This window comes from Semicossyphus pulcher, unplaced genomic scaffold, assembly GCF_022749685.1.
Source record: "Semicossyphus pulcher isolate SPU_LCO1_2020_fin unplaced genomic scaffold, fSemPul1.0.p SCAF_11, whole genome shotgun sequence".
Classification (NCBI taxonomy): Eukaryota; Metazoa; Chordata; class Actinopteri; order Labriformes; family Labridae; genus Semicossyphus; species Semicossyphus pulcher.
In genome coordinates this window covers 18,608,023-18,632,014 of record NW_027211615.1, presented here as the reverse complement: position 1 = coordinate 18,632,014, position 23,992 = coordinate 18,608,023, and the positions used below count along the sequence as shown (strand labels likewise).

The 23,992-nt window shown below is 42.9% G+C and overlaps 1 protein-coding gene across 1 annotated transcript in view; it reads left to right on the top strand.

Moving 5' to 3' along the window:
* LOC138612971 (kelch-like protein 29) overlaps positions 1 to 23,992 on the top strand; it is a 127,142-nt gene that overhangs the window by 30,173 nt on the left and 72,977 nt on the right. The window contains exon 2 of the mRNA XM_069686518.1: positions 4,613 to 4,924. Coding sequence (XP_069542619.1) covers positions 4,652 to 4,924 — 273 coding nt within the window. The 5' untranslated portion in view covers positions 4,613 to 4,651. The remainder of the gene's footprint in view (positions 1 to 4,612; positions 4,925 to 23,992) is intronic.

The following is a 23,992-nucleotide window of genomic DNA, read 5'->3' as shown; positions in this document are numbered from 1 at the left end:
CAGGGCATCTCCATGGTAACAGAGGTGATGTCATGACCTCTGTTGCCAGAGAACCACATGTCATTTCAGCTTTTTATAGTAAAGGGCCATCGGCTCTCAAACTTCTCTGTCTCTGTATCCTCTCCTCTCTCTCCCCTCCACATTGCTCTGTCCCTGTTAGTGATGTCTGGCTGTGCTCTGTAAGCCGGTGGTGGTGTTGAAAGAGATGGATGCACACTGCCCTCAGTAATCTCCGCAGCAGCCAGTTAGATAATTAAACCACTATTCTTGCTCTTGTCTCGTGTCCTTTGCTCTGTCATTTCAACATTGCATAATGCCGTGGTCACTCCTGTCGGCATAGGTAGTAAAAAATGGTGAAATAGTCAAAGCAGGGCCCATGAACTCACAACCACAGCTCCTTTTTATTTCTCCTCTTTCCTTTTTTATCCTCTCTGAATGATTTGATCTTTGCTGGATGTTTTATCAAAGAGTAGACGATCAGGAAGTGTCTGTCTCTGGCAGATTGAGGCAGTGTGTGCATGTCACCCAGCAGTGTTTCATCCATCAAGGTGTCACATTAATGTACAAAGTGCCATCTCTTACAATCATCTCCTCTGAAACCTCAGTGGAAATCTAGATATAAGGAGTTGAATTATGATAAGTGCTAGATCCACTCAAAATGGGTGCAGAGTACCTCGTGGTTTAGCTTTGTTTGTATCAAGTGTTTCCTAGTTCTCCTTTAGCTCTAGCTAATTAAGTTAAACCAGCATCTAAAAATCTGCTCAAATTGAACCTATGAATGGTATCTTTTTGTGAAATTGTATTAGTGTGTGTGTGTGTTTGTGATTTTCTGTGTGTGTGTCCCACAGGGCCTGTCATTTACAGCCATGTCTTGTCCCTGTAAAGTCACATGACACCTCCTTTCCCCGGCCCTCGTTTGTACAATCCAGACCTGCTGATGGATGAATTGATCATTAGCACAGACTTGTGGGTGTAGCATGTGGCTGTTTATGTGTGTGTTCATGTGTGTGGTGGTCGCTGGGTCAATAGAAGTAAACACTACTACAGATTGTAAATGGAGCCCTTCCTCTTGGGGAGAATCTGTAGCAGGTGGAATAGTGGGGGGGGTATTGAGCGCAGGGCAGAATGTGCCAGCAAAGCAAACATCACACCCCAGAACAGAAGTATGACACACACCCCACCCTGATCCTGTCTTTAGATGCACGCGCACACACACACACACACACACACACACACACACACACACACACACACACACGCACACACACACACACACACACACACACACACACACACACACACACACACACGCACTTTTCTGCTGTTACATCTCATTAGCTTTCTCGCTCACACTGTCTAGCTGTCTCTCCATCGCTGCCACGTTCCGTCCATCTGTTACACTCCCTCTTTCCTCACGGCTGTCTGCATCTTCCTGCGTGTTCCCACGTGGCTTTGTTAACGCAGCTCTGACACAAACACACGCTCAACATGTAGCCTGCTGCCTCAGAGTGACAGATGCTCTTCTTCATGGTGTGTGTCTCACGTCTCCACCTGCCAAAGAACTTTTAATTTTGGTTAATCGCTCGGCTGTTTCTCTGGAACTGAAGTCATTGAAGACTCCTGATGTTCGCTGCATGGTCTTACAACTCACACGGGAACATGCAGGGTGTCTCCATGGTGATAGCAGTGATGTCATGAGGATGTCTGCAATGTGGAAAGTTATTCTACACTACTCTTCTTCTCTCTAACTGCATCTCTTTTTCATGCATGTGCACACCGGCACTATCTCATTCTTCAGTTGCACACGTGTTCAAAACATCATATCAACAGTTCAATTCTGATTCTGACACGTCAGAGGTCAAACAGGAGTCGAAAAACACGCAACCACGAACACACACTCTGCCTTCTTGCAGCTTTAACTCATGACGTGGCTGACGCTGGCATGATGGAGACGTCAGTTCATCGGGTTTGATTGCTGACATGATGCTGTTAATTTTGGAAACCAGATTCTTGTCGGTCCTCCTTGGGCTTCCAGAGGATTAGTGATTTTAATCATGTGTTTAGATTTTCACCTCTGAGAGCAAACCTCCTTTTATCACCCTCTCACAAACACACACAGCACCCACTGTCAGCCTTGAGTCCACATGCACTCATACAACACACACACACACACACACACACACACACACACACACACCCACAGACTTTAGAGGAGTTTCAGGAAATGAAGTCATTAAGGGAATTTAAGAGTCTGTAATTAGTTTCTTAAATCCTTCTGTTGACTAAGGACCATAAATGTGGTGGGATTTGTCTCGGTGACGCTCGTTCTGCAGGGATCAGTTGAAGCCTCCGGTTACACAGCGCATACTGATGTGCAAAGTGCAAGGATGACAGGACTCACTTACAGGATTGTGTGCATATTGAAATGTAGAGCCATGATAGTGAAAACACCTCTTGGGTAAGTGAGTGATGTGAAACATTGGTAATATGAGAGGCAGATGGCTAAATGTGCTCATTGTGACATGAAGTAGGATGAACATGACATCTTAATCCTTGTGTAACCTGAGATGATCCCAGTTCTGCAATGCAATGAATACTCTTTTGTCGAGGTAGCTGTCCATTAAAACTCTGCATGTAGAAGTTGTGGGCGATGTTTTACATCGGGAGCAGTACTTAAATATTTGGCTGATTTACCATTTCCAAACTCAACAGTCTGTACACACCTCAATATACCATAAAATATAAAAGAATTACAACTTGCTAATACAGTTTGTTCTTCCAGTAATATTTTACATAATTTCCTTGAAACCCTCTCGTTATTTAAAACAGCACTTTACTTACTTTTCACTCTTTCTCTCTCTGCTGTACTTTTCAGCTTCACTGAAGGCTATCTCACAAAGCTCTCTCTTGTGTGGGCTCTTGCAATCTTCGTTCAATGCCTTTTCTGCATAATGTAATGGTTTTGTTCTCCAGCGAGCCCTCGTTCCTCCAGGTTTACAGGAAGACACAAAAACGAGTCATTTTTTGCAGTAAATCACAAAACTGTCGAGACTTTGTAGCACAGTGAACACACACTGGAATGTACCCACTGCCCATCTGTAAAAGTGATAAAAATAAAATTTAAAGAATCCTGAATGCAAAAGCTCTGTGCCTCCAATTCTGACTCTTGTGGAGATAATGTCCCTTTCTTGTGTTTTTTTTCACTCCCGTTTTTTCTCTGAATGAATTTTCCGGCTGCCCTCTTATTTCTCAGCTGAGGTGTGGAGCTCGGCTGATAAGAGAATATTACTTGGCACTAACTCTGCCATTGTTCGACTGGACTCGCACCATTTTACTCTCTCAGTATGCAATGTTTTTTCAGAGATCGTACAAGCGTGTTCTTTTGTTGAATATGAGGTTATTAAAAGGGGTTACTGTGAAGAGGTTATTGCAGAGTGAGCGAGAAGAAGAGAGTCAGTGTGTGTGTGCAGCTTTCAGTTGCTCCTTCTGGCTCTATCGCTGCATATCAGCTTGCTGTGTTTGGACAGAGCAGAGCTTGTATGAGAGAGAAATAATATAGGTTTAGAGAGAGAATATAATGCATGAAGAAAAATTGTTTTGCATGTATGTGTTTTAATTAAATCCTTCCAAAACATTACCTGCACACAGCCATTTACTTGTAGAATTCGCTGCTTTTGTACAACTCACACAAACAGAGCTGCACACAGAGATGTCTGCATTCCAAGGCCTCCGCTCCTCTGTGAGGCAAGAAGCAGCGTGACAGACCCCAGCATGCAGAATAAAGACCTATCATCTGCTGTCATTCTCTCCTCCCAGACCTCAGGATTTTGCTGAACCTGGTTTAAGGTTGTTTATTCATCTCATCTGTTATCGAGGGCTCAGGAAGCTTAACATGCCGTTGGTGAGGAGAATGAGCTACAATCCCCTCAGTGTTGGATTTCACTGCTCAGATCCTGCACCGCTTTGATTTATGATATAATATAAAGTGATCCGCTGCTCATGCTACACAATAGCAGCTGTACCCCATACTGATGTAACTCCAGCTCACTGTCGCCTCTTTGCCCATCACAGCTTCCTCTGCTGGAAAAAGGGGAGAACCCTCACATGCACTTCAAGGGCCATGTGATTTAATTAAGCAGCCATTAGATGAATGAGATGAGCTGAAACTGCAGGAGTATTTACCTGTTCAGATGAATGAGTTTTGACCTCAAGGTCATGAAGCTGCTGCGCTGTCCTCAGGAACACTTACCTGAGCATGTACCTGTACCTCTTTGTTGAGCATAGAGGCCTCATGTGATGGTGTTTTTATAGACTTGTTTAGCAGCACTTGTGTCTCTCCCTCTTGTCGCAGCTCTCGTTAATGACTGAGAGAAAAGGAACTAAAGCATCAAATGAGCTGCAGTGTGTTCATGTCAGTCGGGTGCATTGGGAGCAGATGCTGTGAACGTTTACACCTGAACGTCAACATGTTGGCTCCTTATTTCACCTGGTGTCTCACTCGTTCTTTGTCCTGCAGCCTCTTGCTGTCTTTGAAACACTACCAACATTTGCACACTTAATAATAACAAAAAATCCACTTGACTTAAACTGTCCTTCTTTCTGTCTCCTGCAGGCCTGCCCTCGTTGTTCCCTCTGAGAGGAAGAGGAAGTGATGTCACGCCACCACCACCGCTTTGAGAGGGACTACCGGGGACCATGGGAGCGGAGAGACATCCGTCCTTCTGGAATCCACAATGGAGGAGCCAATCACAGCTGTGCCTCCACCGTTGTCAATGGCAACAACCGTCCGGGCCTGCTCCCCCTTCCTGTCATCCCCTCCCTCCTCCCCACTCCGGTTACAGTTGCTGTGACAACATCGAGCGGCGACATAACGGTCAAGCGGGGCATCACAGCAGCAGGATCGGTGGCTCCGTCCTCGGCCAAGGTGAGAGCCTCGTTGAATCATATTCAGCGACACCTGCTTCTCTCTGACTCGTGTTGGAAACCTCTCAGTGTTTCCTCCTGTTCTCTCAACTTTCTTTCTCGTCTTTGTCTCTCCCTGTTTCAACTTTGGATCTTTAAAAACTCCCCGACTGGACATAATCTCCAACTTTCTCCTGCTGTTCAGGCTTTCAGCTTCCTCCTCTCTCACTTTCACCAAATGTTTCTGCACCATCCAGCTCACTGGCACGCTCGTCCCCATGGTTCAGCTGTCTCAGCTCTTCAAGCCCCTCAGCTCTCTCTCTGTCTCTCTTTGTCCCTCTCTCTCTCACTCCCTTTGCTGCCTCCTGCACGTCTATATCCCTCTCTCCAGTTCTGTTGCTCTCTCTCTCTCTCTCTCTCTCTCTCTCTGTTCAATGCTTTAGTCTTGCCTAACCATTTTCCTTCCATCTTCCTTTCCTCTCTAAGCCAAATATCAGTCTTGTCCTGTCTTTGCCTTCTTGGTAATTTTCGTCTTTCATTATGTAAATGACCTCTGACAGAGGCCCAGATGGGTGCTGCTGTCTGAAGTGATGATTAGAGGTGTTGCGTTCCCTAACAAGCAAACAGAAGATGAACCACATCAATATAGAACAAAAGAAAGAGAAAAACATCCTAAAAAGTGCAGCCTAATAAATGTCTGACCACTACAGTTAAGAGCCGTACAGTTTGTATGTGTGTGCTCCCCCCTTCCTTTGCCTGGGGATTCACTAGCTCGCCGGCTGTCTGCAGTGTGTGAAGAGAGGGAGCTTTACCAAACACCAGTGAGACATCTCAGCCTCTCCCTTGGCTTTACTTCCATGGTTACTAGGGGTTCTGAAAAAAAATTGATTCATGTCAGAATCGCAATTCTTAATTTCTACAATTCTGAATCGATTTTTTTTTTTAAGTTAATGTTCAACATAAGCCAGTTTGCATGCACTGTTTGCTGTGCACCATTTCCAGCTTCCATTATACACAGTTTCAACAAGGAGTGTGTCAGTCCTGGCTAGTCAGTATCGCTGCTAATGTTAACTAGCTTCTTGGGGTCGGTAATGTACAGGGGAAGCTTTGACGAACACCCATAGAATAGCTCTTACCTGTGATGCGTGGACCTCTTGAGCCACCCAGTCATTCGTGACATTCACCGCTCACTACATCGCGGATCCCTGGCAGCTCAAATCTTGTATACAAAGTCATGCAGCTGTGAACGAGAATCTGCAGTTCCCCACACAAGCTGAAAATCGATGTGCGGTTTTCTTAGCACACAGCAGACTGGAGTAAATCCTGAAATAATCACCCCTTTGTAACAAATATGGCATTGATTGTGAATCGGGAATCGGTTTGAATTGAGAATCGAATGAGTACCATTCATCTTCCTCTCAGCACTCATCCTCTCTATCAGATCATTTGCTTTAATTTGAACTTGAGCAGATCCATGTGGGCTTTTTCTCTTCCCGGCTCCTTCTTGCTCTCGGTGGGGCCTGCGCTCTCAGAGCAGAGGTAAACACTGCTCTGGTAATTCAGCCTGTAAGTGCACATCATTAGATACCCTGCTGAATGCACTGACCACAGACACAGTAAATCTGCTCTGGCACCGCGTCGGCCCCTCCTTTTGTGTGTCTGAATAATTACACACACCCAACAAAGTCTCACCAACTCCCACTGTGGCCATTGTCATCATTGCTGCCACAGCAATTAAGTGCATCGCCTCGCATGTCAGGGCACAGTTGTTTAAAGGTAAAGTATATGTGGGAATGTTTGTGTGTGTGTATGAAGCAGATATAATACAGATCCTTCCCACCGTCTTTCTTTTAGCAGTCCTCTGTAATTCAGACAATAGAGCTGAATTGCATGTAAAAAGGGGAAATACCCAGAGCTTAATAATAGCCAAAAAACATCCAAAGGCCTTAAGAGCCGGCCAGTACCACAGAAGCCCACCTTCTCTCTTCCTCCCAGCTGTCTGATGTCCTCACTTGCTCTCTCACTCTTTCTGTGATCTTTGGTCACAAAGAGTCTGATGGACGGATGCAACGCTCTCTCCGTGCTCACTGTGTCTCTGCTCTGTCCATGGCGACACTAAAAAGCGGACAGGTCTTTATGGATCTCTACTTTCTCCCCATCAGTCACTGGCCCTGCAAATACAAGCTAGCAGGGCTAATCTCTGAAGAAACAATAAAAGCTTGGATCTGTATCTGCAGCGTAACTTAAATAATTCCTAAGTTGTGAATTATGCATCAGCTAAATAAAAGCTGTTGCACCAGGGAGATAAAGAACAACAGAACTCTAAGTAACAACTAAATAGTGACACATGCCTCAAGGGAGGTTGTGAATACTAAAATCTCATTAAATGGTAAAACAGCAGCTTATCTGCTACACAGAATCATCTTGATGCAGTTATCCAGTAGAGACCTAATTCATTGATATTACATAATAATCAGTGGTTACTCTCTTACCGAATGCATGTTTAAAAGCAGTAGAAGTATGTATGTTGAATTATATATCAATACTCGACATGTTTTAAAACATATCTGTCTACAAGTTGTTTTTATGATATTTGCCAAAGTTTTTCTTTCAGCTCAGGTCAGCGTCATGAAAAATAGAAACCACACTTTTCCAAGCAGTGAGAGCACCGATCAATAGAGCTCGTGTTGAAACAGGGACTTTGTGACTTTTTGTTTATTGATTTCAGCAGGTCAGCTAGACAGTGGATTGTAGCAGAGCCCAAACTGTGTCCAACACAGCATGGTATCAGAGCACAGCAGGTGTCATGGCCTCACTCTGACTCAATCAAATACAGGAATAAAACACACAAGTAGGAGGACTCCTATGAGAGATTCTTCTTTTTCTTTCTTTCTTTGGAGCACCAACATCAACACATTTGTGTGGTTTTCCTGACAGTGAAAAGATAAATGAATGAAATATATTCTGTCAGCTTTGAAACATCCATTGTTTTTAAGGCAACTGAAGTAACAGTGGATCAGCAGTGTGATATGTTCATCACTTCTGGAGTGCATTAGCAGTGCTTTAGCTTTCATTTCCTTTTTCCTTTTTCCACAGAGCCTTTAAATCTTGAGAAGAAATACTCTCTTTGTCAGCATCACTCTTTAACCTTTGTTTACACCTTGCGCACGTTTGGCTTCTGCAACGCCGAAACGCTTTCTAAAAACACACACTGGGGCGGCTTTACGCTGGCATTGCTTGCTCCAATATAAAATGTGAAAGGCTGCATGACTTCGCTACAGCGCTGAGAAGGAACCGCAGTGTAAAAAGGACTTTTGGTATCACTCTGTTGTCAGGGAGCTAGATAATAAAAAGATGGGAAATAGAATCTGAAAGCACTGAATCGTTATTGAGGTTGAGGCTAAAAGGGGAGACTTCTTTTAATTTACCGTTTGAAGAGATGCTGTGAAATGTATCAAAAATGAGATGATTCAGGTTTTAAGAAAGCTCAAGCTGGGGGAGCTGGAAGGAGGAGACGGAAGAGAGAGGGAGGGATGCTGGATGGCAGGTGAGAGTTTATTAGCTTCAGATCAGGGAGGAAACTACAATTGTCATCCAACAGTGAACAATTTAAATTTCCAAAGCAGACGGACTCAGCAGGAGGTCTTAAAGAAAACTCTGCTACATTAGGAAGAAAAGAAGAAAACTGAAGAGAGCTGGAAGAAAAATATCCAGCTTTTTGTTACTTTTTACTGACAGGCATAAACTGATGATCTGTCAACTCTGATTAAAGGCTTATGTATTATAGTTGATGTAAAACTGTGTTATTTTTTACTCCTGACATTTTAACTTGAATTTGAAATATAAATTAAACACTAACCAGCAGAAGCAGCTTTTCTCTTTTCTCGTCCTCTGAGGAGCAGAGAGGTAAACTATCTTCACTCTCTGCTGCCTGGATGTGATTTATCACCACTACTGTATGTGTAATCGTCCTATCAAACACTGGCTGTGTATCATTTACATTCACAGTAAAAATGTCACTAAACTCCACCTCAGAGGACTTTTCCCTGAGAAGTCGACCAAACGCATTGATTAGAAATACTTAAATTCCCACGGTAGCTTCATTTATTATCCAAACGCCTTCGTGTAAAACCTGAAGCTTTTTGTAGGAGAGTCAAGAGTCTCTTTATCTGACTTTCACTGTTTGAACAGTTATGCAATTTTAAAGTCGAGGTGAAATGAAAAATGTCACTTTAATCCTTTTAGATCACATCCCCGGTAATATTGTGCATCTATTTGACAATACAGGCCAAAAAAAAATACAGAAAATCAATTTCTTCGTATTCTTACATCAAAATCCGATCATTTTTTCTTCCAGTAAAACTAAATTTCACGCGTGCTTACGTAAGTTAGCACCAAACTATTTCAACCAATCAATCTGCAACATTTAGCCGCAGAGCACCAAGAACGCTCGGTAAGTTAGCTAGCTACTGCGCTGTGGAGAACGTCTGTCTACGCACACTTCTCAACGATCAAATCAAATCCCTCTAATGATATGTCCCGCCTGCACGTCCTGTTTCACTCGGAAATACGTCACAATACGGAAGCTAGATACTCTCGAAATGCCGTTTCAGCTCGACTTTAAAAATGTAGCGCCAGAGGTCCGCTGCACATCTTAGTTCTCTGTAAGTGGTTAAGTGGTGTGTGTGTGTCAGAGGATATTGTAGTGCTTATAGTCAGCTTGTCTGCGGCTCTTTCTGCCGTGTTTGATCGGTTTGGATAAAGACGATCTTCAAAGGTTATGAAGATAGCTGCCTTCAGGTATAAAACATGCAACTATTGATACTGCCACTCCTTTTTTCCACCATTAGTCATGCATTTATTCTTTATAATCTTATTTCCCATGAACACAAACATCATCAAACTGTTTGTGGACAAATAAATGTGGTGTCAGGCGTCCACAACAGAGTCATTAGGAAACAGTGGACCTTGAGGGAGCAGAGCAGGACTCAGCTGTGATTTTCTTTCAGATGAAACATGGAAACTTCTGAGTGTTAATGAGAAGCTGTGATTGTGTTTTTACCAGGAGCAATCGCACCAGGGTTTGTCTGTGTTGTCAGTCTCTCTGTGACAGGATGTTTCACCTGTTTCATCCAATTTGAATCGTCCTGCGTCTGTGTTTCTGTCTTCTCTGTCGGGGTTTGGGTCCCGGTTGACCTTTAGCACCAACAATGGAGCGTTGCATTTACCCATCCAACCGCCTGTCTCTCACAATTCTGCAACCTGGCAAAGTCTTTATGCTGTCTGCCTCTGCATTGATGCATCTGCTTCATCAGGGCTGGATTGTAAAAATAAAGCAAACACAGAAGCAGGTTATATTTCTGAAAACCGCCGATATCCCAGAATAGGAGACCTTTCAGGATCCCGATTTTGTTGGGTACTGTGGCATTTAAAAGGACTGCATGCACAGCTCTGGCAGGAGAAGAGAAGATGGGCCAGGAGGGGCTTGCGCTCCTGTTTTTGGTTGGGATTTGTGTGTTTGTGTGGGTGGAAATAAAAATAGGCTTCCTGAGCTCACCGGCTGTCTTTTGAGTCTGTCTCCAATCTGACGGCCTGATGTCTTGATCTAATAATCAGCCATTGGATATCCAAATATAATCCTTTTCTGCTCTGTGAAAGACGAGATGCGATTTATGTCGCAATGACTCTGCAATAGTCTGCGATATTGAACGAGCTGCTGAGCGTGTCATCCAATACTGTACATCTGCTCTCCCAGTATTTCACAGAGATCATCGTCTCGCTGTTCTTTGACTGAGCACAAACTGGCATGTTAGACGTCACTGCACAAACACACTGTGTGTTTACAAAGTGCAGATTTGTCTGCGAGGCTCGCTCTTCTCTTTCTGTCTGTCTGTCCTGCTTGTGAGAGCTTATTTTTCTCCCTGCAGCAGCTCTGTTGATAATATTCACATTGCTCAAAACCTCTTCCCCACTTTACAACCCCAGCTATCTCCTGCCATCACACTGCCATTACTGTTTATCTACTTCTACCACCTATCTTCTTCAGCCACGCCTTGTTTTTGTTGGAGCAGTTGGAGCAGATCCTCGTTGCTGCGTCGGTGTTGCCTCCATCTGAGCGGGCTTGTGTGAAATTGGATTGCTGATCCGTTTGTGCAGAATGACAGTGAGGTAATATGGGATAGCAGCGACCACATGTTCAGATGCCAGAGACAGCTGTTACAGGACACCAACAGATCACAGGATGACTCTTTGTCTTCATCTCCTAAAGACTGGAAATGCTCTCAGCAAATCTAATGACAGCATCAACAAGTACACAGCTGAACAATGAACACAAACACACAAGAATGTGGTCGGGCACATTTCACACCACAACATGTGAAAGGTTGTCTGATTTACTCAATTTGAAGTGGCTGTCATCTTAGATTTGCTGTTTCGTTTGTCATCGCTGCCACCACTGCATCTCACACCAGGTTTGTGTCAAAGGGGAAACTGATACGTCACACATATTTATCTTGTGATTATCAAGTACTCACTCTCTTGTCTTGAAAGGTGGATGGAAAACGTTTGTTGGTTGTTTCAGCTTTAAATCACTGCTTTCCAAAAAAGACAGTATAAATAGTTTGTACTAAACTAATCTCAAACAGATACCATCACATAGGTACAGAATGTAAAGGTGAGGGACAAGATCTTTGAAGTCCTAAACGTTGTGGTTTCTGTTGGTTGTCTGAGTAATATTGACTGCGAGCGTTTCAGCAGGCTTTTGTTGTAGTCAGGAAAACTCTGTGTGGAGGCATAAAAAGTGGAACACATGGGCCGTAGTGCAATCTCTGAACTAATGGGCCAACATTTGTTGAAAATTCAGTACTTTTATGAATTTCTTTGAACAGAAATCTCAGTAAATATGACATAACTGTCAGGTCATAGATGTGATTTCTTCACTTCATCTCCAGTTTTGCTTATCAGAAAGCTAGTTGAACCGTAATCAATGACAAACACACTGAAAATGTTCCGACACTCTAGAAGGTAGCTTATTCAGCCATGTAGTTCCACATGTAGTTCAGGATGTAAAGATGATTTGAGTTTAGCTGAACAGACACTGAAGACACGTCTCCCACAAGTTTGACATGTTGAATCTCTATGAATAGAGAAGTTGAAGATGAAGCTGTTCATGCCATGCAGCACTGATGTTTTGTTGGTGTATAAAAACTTTCAAAGCAGTAGAAAGGAACTCAGTGAACCAAGAGAACGACTCTTCCTCTCTAGTTCAAGGCTGCCATTCACCCATTGATGTAACTGAACACATCAGATGAGCGGATCAGCTCTGTAGTCCTTCAAAGAGCCACACTTAGTTCCCATATTCCCCTTCAAGTGATCAATGAGCCACCGGCTGAGCTCAGCTGATTGTGTGTCATTTGGTTTCCTCTGATTGGAACTCATCTGCCTCCTCTTTCCTCTTCCTCCATACCCTCTCCTCTCTCTCTCTCTCTCTCTCTCTATTCTTCTGTCCTGTTCCACGGTCGAGAGTTCCACGGTAAAGAGTAGTGGCATTTAAAAGGACCTCATGTGGAGGGGTTGACATTTACTGTGCTGCCACCTTCAGGTTAAAGCGATAGTTTGGTTTGTTTGAAACAGGGTTGTATGAGATACTTAACAATAGTAAGTGTACTACACAGTGGATGCCGGTCAGCACGGCCCTGGTGTTCAAATACTGGTCGGAGTGCCGGCACACAACAGCATGAAGGAAAATAATGTCCTCTAGTCCCCACCGTGAACGGCACTCTTTCGTTTCTATGATATTGTATTTCCTGTGGTTTGTTGTCTCTTCTACAACCGCTGACATAAACAGCTGATTCGACACCGTAGTCTGCAGACGTAGTGACATGTATGTGGTGCAGTCCACGCAAAGTAGTGCCAAATAAAGAGGCTTTCTTACTGAAAAGTGAAACACAGTGAATTTTTCAAATATAGAGTGCAATCGATACCACTATTGATTTTTAGGTGGGACGTCGTTATAAGTGGATACATTACTTGTGGAATTGACCCTACCTGCAGTGGTATATAGCCTAGCGTCTGTGCCGGCACTCCGGTCGGTTCCTAAACACCAGGGCCGTGCTGACCGGCATCCACTGCATGTAGTACACTTACTATTGATAAGTATCTCTTACAACCCCACTTCAAACAAATGGAACTATTTAACTCTATATGAAAGGTGATGGTGAACGCAGGCTTTTAAAGCATCAGTCATGTCATGTGGAATATCAGATATGAGTGAGGAGGAGCGTTTAAGATGCACAGGTAAACAGTCCGTCTCTCTGCAGCGTGTCTGACACTTCTCTCAGCTTCTCTCACACTTGGTATTAAGGTCTGTGTTTGCACTCAGCATCAGTTACATGCAACAAAAGACGCTGAGGTGTTTTTCTGTTTGGCTGCTTCTCCTCTCAGACATATTTGTGCAAATGAATTGTGCCTACAAAAAGAGGAGTTGTGGACGATTGCCCTCAGAAGCTGCCTGAGGCTGAATCCTGACTGCTGGTGAAAGTGAGACGTTTACTCTTCATTCTTATTTGAACAAGAAGGACAAAAGAGCTCTCACTTTATGTGTCTGCAAACATCGACAGACTTTGCTTTGAAATGTCTTTGCTCGACTTGGTGATGTTTTCAGTTGGATGCACAAAAGAGACAATAAGAGGCTTAAGAGAGGCTTCATGAAAATACTTGGAAACAAAATCATCATCAGATTGACTCTGTGCTCCTCTCCCTCCCTGAGCTGATATCTGTGAAGGACTTCAGCCACGTTCTGTTTAGTTTCAGTGTCTCCACTGAAGAACAACTTGAAATAGACTTGAACTGCAGATAAATGTATCTTTTTACTCTGTGTTGCTTTAGTGATCCTCATGTTTGTCTGTTCGTCCAACATTTTGGCTCAGACTGAAATATCTCAGCAACTATTTGATGAACTGCCACTTTATTTGGTTCAGACCTTTTTGCTGCTCATTAAGACTGACCCTTTATTTCTCTGACTCATTATTCTTCCATTTCTCTCTGTCCATTATGTGATTGGTCTGTTGAATTGTGTTCTAGTGTCTGTAGATCTTCCCTATGCACTGTGCTCAGGGGATCCACAGCCAGCCACTTTAATAACACACACATGAATAATAGATATATTTTAAATGGGACTTTGGGGCGACTCAATCATGCAGTATTTTGGCAATTGGTTTGACCTTAACTCAGGCGGCAATTGACTGTGAGCTCGGTGTTTCTAATTAGGAGCTGCACACAACATCACACTGCCAAGTTCTCCTCTGCCATAACTACAACCTCTGCACACACCATGTTACTGTTTCATCTCTGCACTTTATCAGCTGTCAGTTTTTACATGAGACTTTTTATATGTTATATATATATTCACGTCAACCACAAAGACCACACAGTTTGTGTTCCTCTGTGTTTCTGCTCTAATAACAACACTTAGACTATATTTCAGCTGTAATGAGATGAGATACTTGTGGGAAATCACGGCTGATAATGTTTGAAGAGGAGGATAATATCCCTGCTCAAATTAGTCTGTAAATTACAAAGGAACAAATTGTCTGTTCAACATAATATTGTCTGGAGGCAAAACAATCTGAAAGTGATTGAAAGCAATTAGATTATGATTACTACATTTGATTAATCTGCTGGATTACACCACTGGTTGACAATATTAAGTAGGTAGTCTGAAACAGGTTCAGTAACATGTCACAGAATACATTTTTAATGAAACCTTTATTTGTTAAGACGCTGGTGACAGAACAGTGGATGTTTTGCATAAATAATATTGCTCAGTTTAATATGAAGTTCTGTTTTCTCGAGCAACAGCCACTTAAAATAACATTTTTTTACATTGAAGTAATTAAGTGCTTAAATTGTATTCTTAATCTCTGTCAGCAGCTATAAAGTTATTGCCAACAAACCAGAAGTAAACTAATTTCTCTATAATCCATCATTGTCAGAGTAACATCTTTATTAGATCAGGTAATGACTTTATAATTGCTCGGTGCTGAAGTGGAGCTTCTTTACATACTGGGCTGATTGTGTCTTAAATCACAGAGCAGGTGTGTGAGTGACTTTGTATGTCCTGGCTCTCATGGTCACAGCATCATGACAGCAGAACGCAACACTTCCTATGTTGTCTGTGACGTGTTCAAATGTTCTGATCTCTGTCAGCGAGAGAGAGAGAGAGAGTGTGTGTCGTGATGTGACACAATTGAAAATGTACCTCTTATTGATTATTGTACCTCTGCCTGCTTCCTCCTTCCATCATGACGTCCCCTGCTCATGTGATCCATTACTGGTGCTGTTACTGTGAGCTGTAGCCTGAATGTCAGCACAGTTTGACTCATATTTTTATTCCTCTTGTTAAAAAAGGATGTCTTTGTCTCTCTCTGCTGTTGTTGAAAATTCTCCAGCTGCCATCATGATTAAGAAGCTGCTTTCTGTTTGTGCAGTCCTGCCACATCTTCAGCGTCTCCTGATGATTGGTTCCATTTCATCATGAGGCATTATGGGAAGTGCTGTGCATCTGACCGGGCAGTATAATGTTATATAACTCAAGCCAAACACGGTCATTATACAGTGTTGTGATGTGATATTTTTCAGGTCTGGATTTATTGTGGACTTGTTTCTGTTTTTAACGCTCTTTAAATGTTGACTGTTGATGATCTTTGACCAACCGTGCGGTGATTTCATCTTCTTCTTCATCACTTGATGCAAGCATGACTCCTCACTCAAATTAGAAGTTAGCATGACTTTTTATCACAGTAAAGGGACCTATAAAAGGATGCTTCAGTGATTCAAATGCTTATAATAGAAGTCATGTTTATGAAGCATTTGGTCTGCAGACAGGTGTGTAAATCTGCCATCTGCTATTAACATGTGCGTCACAAGGCAGCAGCTCAAAGACTGCACACTTGAGCAGCTCGTTCTCCAACGTGCAAATTTGGTCAATTGGGAAAAGAGTCATTTATGCAAAGAAGTGTGTGTGTTTGTGTGTTCTTTCTCTCAGAAGAATAACAGCAGCGTGCAGACTGTGTGGGTGTGTCTGTGTTCCTGCACAGAGTGATTACCTTGAGGAGGTTAAAAATAATTAAGTCCAGCTGAATAAACTGTCTGCGAGTCTTTGAATGACAGCTGCTGATTTGAAACGTCATGCCGACACAATGTGAGTTTGATGCACAGAGAAAAGCAGAACATGGAGGATCAGGAAGGTTCTCAGCGCTTTGTGAATTTCTTGCAGAATTCTTGCACCATGTTTCAAACTTGAGTACAGAAGTAAATCAAGATTCTCATTATGAACACACAAATAGAAATACCTCAGGCTGAATAGTGGCTGTCTTGAACTATACCGGATTTTTAATAAAGTTTAATATGAGCTGGTAAATGGCATGGAAGCCAGCAGAAATCAGTTTGCCAACCTCATTCACAGCAAAAAAAATGACAATTTTAAGAACATCCTGTGAATATTAAGCCTCACTAAAGGTTGATGAAGCTAACCTTGGTTTGGGTTTCCTTTGGCATTCTTAACAATCACACACAAAGTACATTTACTAATGAACTCTTCTTAAAAACAATAATGAGAAGAAAATATTTGTTGTCAGGACATCTTAAAAAGAGCCAAAACCTGCTGTAAAGCTTTTTATAGCTGCACGATGCAGATTAGGTTTATTATGAGGGACTCCTGTTTTTATTGATGTATTCATTTGTCATTTAATACATCGTTATCATGATAATATCCATTTTAGCTACTTAAAGTTAAAGTACAATTAAAGAGCATCCCAAACATCAGGCTGTGGTGAGCCCACTGACTGTATACAAGAAGTGGACTTAGTCTCCTGCTTTAAAAAGGGAAGTTAATGCCGAACTGGATTAAATCTTTCTGATGCAGAGCACGAGGAGACTCCACTGGTTGCAGAAAGAAATAAGATTGTGTTAAACCAGGTCCGGAAATGAGCAAACTTCTCAGTTGTTGTGTTACCATAATTTTTTCCTAATCAGCAAATTGTTTTGTATCTTTTATTTAACTATGGTCCCATTTTGACTAAAACTGACTCTAAATAAAATTCAAAATCTTTGGGGTTTTCACATTTTGACCAGTGCTTTAATTAAAATTTTATTTGATATAGTTTAATTATACTGCATGACTTTTAACAGATGTACTTTACTTTTTCTCACTCTGAGTTGATAGCTGACATTCTGGAATGTCTTCAGAGTTTCTCTCTTCTGTTCACTTAGCTGCATAGTGATAGTTCTACTGTGTCCAGTGTTCTTCATTTCTTATTAACATGCCTCTCAAAGATTTAGGCTGCGCGATCTTCACCAAGTAAAAGGCTTTTTTCTCTTTTAGCTAAAGCAAACCGCTTCCTTTTTTTGTGGTCAAGATAAGAGAAAACATGAATATTTATCAGGTGGAAACACAAGGAGGAGGAGAAATGTAAAAGTTTAAATCCTGTAAATGAGTATCGAGCGAGGTGAGGATGTGACCAGAAATCTCTCAGTGTGTGACCTGCAGATTTTCCTCTAAATGAGACGTGTTAAATGATGTGCCAGAGGGAAAACGGGTCTTTTCAAGCAGCATACACTGTTCAATCATCAGATAACCAAGCTGTCAGGGACCTCAATTAAGGGCACATTTTCAACGGAGCTGCACCCGGCTGTGGCAAACAGGAAAATCATGTAGAGAAGAGATTTGATCCTTGCATAGCCCACAAACATGATCATTTGATCTCTTCTCCAGTTTACAAAGAGAGCAGTAATTAATAATTCATCCAGCTCATCTCCAGATCCTTCACTGTGAGTGTTTGTTGAGCTCCTCCTCAGTCTTAGTACTCGGCAAGGAAAATGAGACAACACAGGAAAAGAGGAGCCGCTGTGATGAAAACCAAAGAGGTGGGATGTGATTAATTCGGCACATCTTCGGCCTGCATCACTGCTGACTGATTCATCAGACTGGAGCAACAAAAGGAACAGTGCTTTAATCAGAGTCATAATCCTAGATCAGCACTGAAGCAGGATTTGTCTCTAAACCAAGTGCTTGTTGTCACTTCTCAGCATGTTTAGGCGGCTCACAGGAGAGGTGTCACAATAAAGGTTGAACAATGAGCTCTCCCTTTCTCTATTACTCGCACCTCGTTGGTATTCTAGTTTTATATTTGGCTGCAGAGTTTTTAGTAACACGACTCTTCCATGTAAGTGATTAATCATCTAACTCATGAATATTAATGTCTCTCTGTGTCTGTGGAGCAGCCAACCAGCTCCAGATGAATTTCTTCTTGACACATTTTCTGTTTGTTTGATTCTCCATGAAGCTGTTTTTAGTTTCAGTTTATGTGTCTTCAAAAGAGAGTTCGACCACTTTAAACAGAAAACAGAAAATAGAGAATGTGTGTGAACATTGACAAGCAGACGGCATCGATTTTACCATTTGAAATGTTCCAGTCTAGACAAAGATTTTCTCGTGTTTGTAGAAAAGGAAAGCAGACTTCAGTGTTTTATAGCTGCTATGAATCGATTTCTTCTGTTCTTACACCACTGATACAAATCCATAATTCCATAAGTATTACAATTTTCTAACACTATTTTGAAAGAAAGACAAGACGACTTGTTTTTATCGCGACAATATTTGTGCAGACTTGAATCTCGTAACCAGATATTAAGTGGTTTTGAACTGTTTTTCTATTTTCTATTTCAACCCTATTTTTTCTGTTTCGAAACAAAACAAGCACAGAGACATCAAACAGTCTTGAAAAAGAAGCTCATTTTCTTGTCAATTGTAGCTTTGGACACAGGATATGAACCTTGAAATTACTTTTGCCATCTGTACAGAAAAGCATTAGCATTTAAAAAAGCAGCAACTGTGGACCAAATCAAGAGGAGCTCATTCACAGGCAGCTGAAAGGCTCCAAACAGACAAGTGAAGGTCTGTTTATCACCTGCTGCAGTGGAGTTCATGGCTGTTTCTCACTTTCTTTTAGAGTCTAATGATCCCAGCATGTCTCTCCAGTGTGTATCTTACCCCAAGCAAAGCGCTGTGCAGACTCCCCCCTGTGTCCGCAGGAGCACAGAGCCGCAATGACCTCTTCATCTTGTGGGATAAACCAGTCTTTCAGTCTGCTATCAAACCCTGGGGGAGCAGAGCTGCAGCTCCAACACTGAAACCTCAAAGGTTGGAGCTCTGCCACAGGTTACACATGTGGCTGATTGTGCTCGGCTTTATGTGGACTTTCTGACTGATAAAGTCTCAGCCAGGAGTCCATATCCCTGCTACAGTAGTGTCACTTACTAAAAGTATACCTGCATATGAATGAAGAATATGATGACAATCGATTTTATTTCTTCTACTTTGAAATTTGAGTAAAAAAGCTGCAAAAATAATAGAGAGTAAGAGGCCCGTGGGCACACTGGTAATTATAAACCTCAGTGGAGTCATGAGGGGTTTTGATCTGACAGCTGTGTAAAGCAGATTCTGCTGTACCTCACTTAATAATGATATTTTTAGGAGCTACAGTGAGAGGTGATAGGCACTCTGCAGCCAAATGGCTTATTCATTTCAGTGTGCAGAGTTCATCTGAATGGAGCTGATGAATGGAGCGTTGTGCTCTCATAATGTTGCAGCTCTGTGTCATTAATGAGGCACATTTTCAGCGAAGAAGGGTCATTGTCTTTGTCTGTATTCTCAGTTTAATCACTCACACTTGTAGTCTGATGAGACATTTTGCCTTCCAGGCGCTGAGGTGATGAAACAGTACAATGTTTCAGAGTGTGTTTGAGCAGATTAGATCCTGTGGATGGGGCCGGGAAGTCAAGCAAAATAGAGCCCTGCTTATTTTAATACCATGGAGTTTGAAATAAACAACATCCAAGCTTGTTTTATTTAGTTGTTTGTCAGGCCAGCAGGAGTTTTAGCAAGAAGTCAGACTGTTCTTACTTAGTCCCCGCTTAGTCCCCGCTGACCAGAGGCTGCTTCTTTGTCGGCCATTTCTCTCAGTGCCCAGAGAAAGTCAGTGAAAGGCTCCATTTAACAGTTACATCCATCTGACTTCCTTTCTGCTCTGTTAGTTTTATAATCTGTGTGTACATGCATCACAGAATGAGGATCAGACCCCCCACCCCCCCCCCCATCCCCCATCCCCCATCCACCCATTTTTGTTGTTGTTGTTGTTGCAGATTATTATCTGCTGACATTTAATTGTTCTTATTTCACTCTCGGGCTACCAAATTTAATTAAAACTCTCAATACATGTGAAGTAATTACCTCTCAGGGGCAACATCTCCTGCCCTCACATCACATCCTATAAGCAGTAACTGTTCAGGAGAAATAAGTGCAGAGGGGAGGGGGAGGGTTGGCGAGTAATATGTGGAGGTGTGAGGCTATAGTGAAGCAAACAGAATACAGGAGAGGAGCGGACAAAATGTACATCAGTTATTAACTTCCAAACTCAAAGCAGCAGCTAACTCGTCCTTCACGCTAAAAAGTGAGAAGAGTCTAAAGATTTATTCAAACTATTTATTAGCTATTTTTTAGCTCTGAACTTGAAGCACAATATAAGTCTGTGCAATAAGCATCCACTGCATATTTCCTATGATTCCCAGCCCTGCCATATCATCGTCTGTTTTTTCTCTGCCAAAACATCACAGTATTTGGCTTCCAGGTTGCTGCATTGTAAAATGAATTCATATGGTCCCCACACTGCACTCTTGGCAAAGTAGATATAGTTTCCAGTCATATTGTTATATCAATATAAATTCACTTTATTCTTTAGCACTAAATGGCTGTTTGCCCAGTAAGCACTCATTTATTGCTGCTCACACACACACACACACACACACACACACACACACACACACACACACACACACACACACACACACACACACACACACACACACACACACACACACATACAAACAGGGACACACACACTTTGTCATTTTGCCACAGACAAGAACTACACAGTCGTCTGTGTCTCTGAGGCTGCTGCTGTGACAGGCGGAGGATATTTAGTTCCCCAAACACTCACCACATATCAGGCAGGGTCCTGGCCTGCTGGAGACCTCTGTCTCTCACTGTCCCGGCCAGAGCCAATGGAGGGCAACATGGCCGCTGACACGCTCCTCTGGGAGGTGTTACCATGACATAAAGAAGTCTCCACAGCTCACATGTCCAAGTACTAGTCAGCCTCTCTGAGGAGCCTTACTACTGCTGCTCAGTCCCACATATACAACATGTTCACAGAGCTGTAGCACCCAGCCGCTCACACTTTCTATCAAGAGCAAAGAACACTAAAAGGAGGGGCTGAGGTGGGTTTTGGAGGTCGAGGCTGCGGCTCGCAGAACTCATGGGATATTAGGCCGGGTTTCAGCCCTGCATTTCCACTGAAGCTTGTCGGCCTCGCCCCTGCGATCACGCTTCTCTTTTCTCAAACGTGTGTGCGTCGAGCCAGGAGCCCGCCGAGCTGTCGGAGCGTCTTAGCTGGAATTTCAGTGGAAGTGAAGTCCGTTCCCCTTCAGTCGTTTGGCCCGGGGCTTGAAATTATAGAGTCTGTATCTGTAGCTTTTTCTGCTGTGCATCAATAGCAGATAAACCCACCAGGCGCTCCTGTTGTGTGTTTTCATTGTGTCTGTCTGTCGTGCTGCCGGGGTCGGTGTTAACTGTTGGTGCCTGGAAGGATCCGCTTTGTTTTGATTTTCTATTTTGAGTGAACAAAGTGCCAGTCATGAACAGTCAACCTCCAGTAATGGCTGACATGTTTCACAGTGATATTTCCTCCAAGCAGAAGGGGACTACGGATACGACATGTTTTAAAACTGCTGTATTTCTTTAAGAACGAGGCAGGTGTTGTAAACTGTGGTGCAGTGGACTCATGGATTAAAAAGAAATATTACCTCGATTCCTCCCTGTCTCTTTAGTCTGCAGCCGTCACACTGAATACACACCTTCCCCGTCTATGGCACCACGCTGTTCGGCATGTTGGAGCAGCACTCCACTTTAAGATGGCTGCCAGAAATGGCGCAGTCGTCTCTTTGTTTCCCCGTGCGCTGCTCTGCTATGTTCCAGTCTAACAGATTGGACACAGCCGCCCGCATGGTCCGGCTCCAGCATTCAGCACCATTATGACGGGAGTCCAGAACAAATCCACTTCACATTTAGGTGTCAGCGCGCTGTCATGGAAAAGAGATCCCTCTGTACAGTAAGTGAATAATGTTGGAGAGAAAATGTGCTTTTGTGCACTCGTTAGCGCTCCTGGTCAGATTCAGACCACTCTCTGTTTGAGCTTTTAGCAGAGCAGGAGGAGGATAAAGGGGGATGTGATGGACGGGTTTGTCTTACTCTGCCTCTCAATCTATCTCTCCTTTTTGCTGCCATTCTTTCTGTTTCTTTTCTCGGAGGAAAGCCATTATTTCCATCACCCTCCACATTACAGCCAAACTCTCTGTATCTGTCCGTGCCTGGCCAAAGGGAAGAAAAAGACATTCTGTCTGAGTTTTTTTATGATTTCTTCGTGGTGTGGAATTACTATAAAAAATATATTATTATAGTATAAAATTATTTTACTGTTGCACACAACATAACAACATCGCGCTATGCAGTGCTGTTATTTAAAGCTTGTGTACGTGCATCTCCCCAGAGATAGCTCACTGACTGTGGAGGTGAATTTTCTTTCTCGGATGCATTTAAATGAAACAGTAATGGCAGCTCCAACACCGGACCAGCAGAAATCCTGGTCCATCCGTGTGGAAGAGATGAAGTGATCAACCTATCAGGATACAAAGTGCACATTAACAGGCCTGATTAGCAGCAGAGTGAGATCACACAGCAGTAAACCTCCTCCTCTCCTGCAGTCTGTTATTCTCCTCTCGTGTGTAAAGAGGAACACTGAACCTTAAAAGGTAGAACATAATCAGCCTGTGTAGCACTGACCTGCACCCTGCTATCTCATTGTGTCTGCCAGGTGTGTTAATGACATTTGGTGAGATTAGCTTTTCACAGTGCTGTTGTTACTGACCTGCTCTGTGTGTGTTTGTGTGAGCGCCTTTCTCCATTTAAGGCCCAAACTTTCCCTCAACCCTCCTCTCTGTTTTTCACTTCAAGCTTTTCTCTCACTACAGTACACCTCTTATTTCACTCGGACCTGTTATTAAACCTCAGAGCAGTTAGTTGATCTGATCAGTATGCGCTGTAACATTGTTTACCCCAGTGGGACCTGGATGTTATAGACATACTCATCTCTATCCCTCTCTTGTTTTTTCTCCCCGAGTCGAGCAATAAAATAATTTCTCTGGGGAAAAACTGGATGGGGCCTCAAAATAATACCTCACATACACAAGGGCTGTCTCAAACAAAGTGAAAAGACAAACACAAAGCTGTGAGCAAACACGTTCTGTTCATCTGGATGTGGATATTGTGGATGACTCAAAGCAATCAAAGCCCAGAGCCCTGGATCACCACGAGGCCCCTCCTACACGAGCCCACAGCAGATGGAGGCCAGCGGTGAGAGGTAATGCTGCCTACTACTGCGAGACAGTAAAACACACATAGTGACAGATGTCAGAGTTTGCTGTGTCCGAGAAAATATCTGATAGACCAGCCTGAATAGGACTGCTGTCTCTGCCCGCACAGAGGAGGACAGGTTTCTATTTAGTCCTGATGCATCTTGATTTTATCTTCCTCTCTTCAACACACTGATTCTGACATTTCTGCAACACTCAGAGGTTTGAGAGGAGGGAAAGATCCGTCTAGCTTTGCTGTGCATGCATGTGTGTGCTCATGTGTATCTGCATGTGTGACATTGTGACAGATGGATTGCCTCCAGAAAAAGAGAGTTTTCCTGTTTCTGTCTCTGTTTTGTGTAAATGGGTGGGAGTACTAATGAGGGAATATTATGGGGCAGGTGCAGGGCTGAAGGAAAGCAGGAGAGTCAATGCTGCGAGTTAATAAGGAGTCAATGCTGCGGGTTAATGAGGAGTTGTATGTATAGAGGGGAAGGTGAAGCATGGCTGTAGAGGAATACAGTAAAGCTCACAGAGCAGAGGAGGAGAAACGCTCATTAAAACA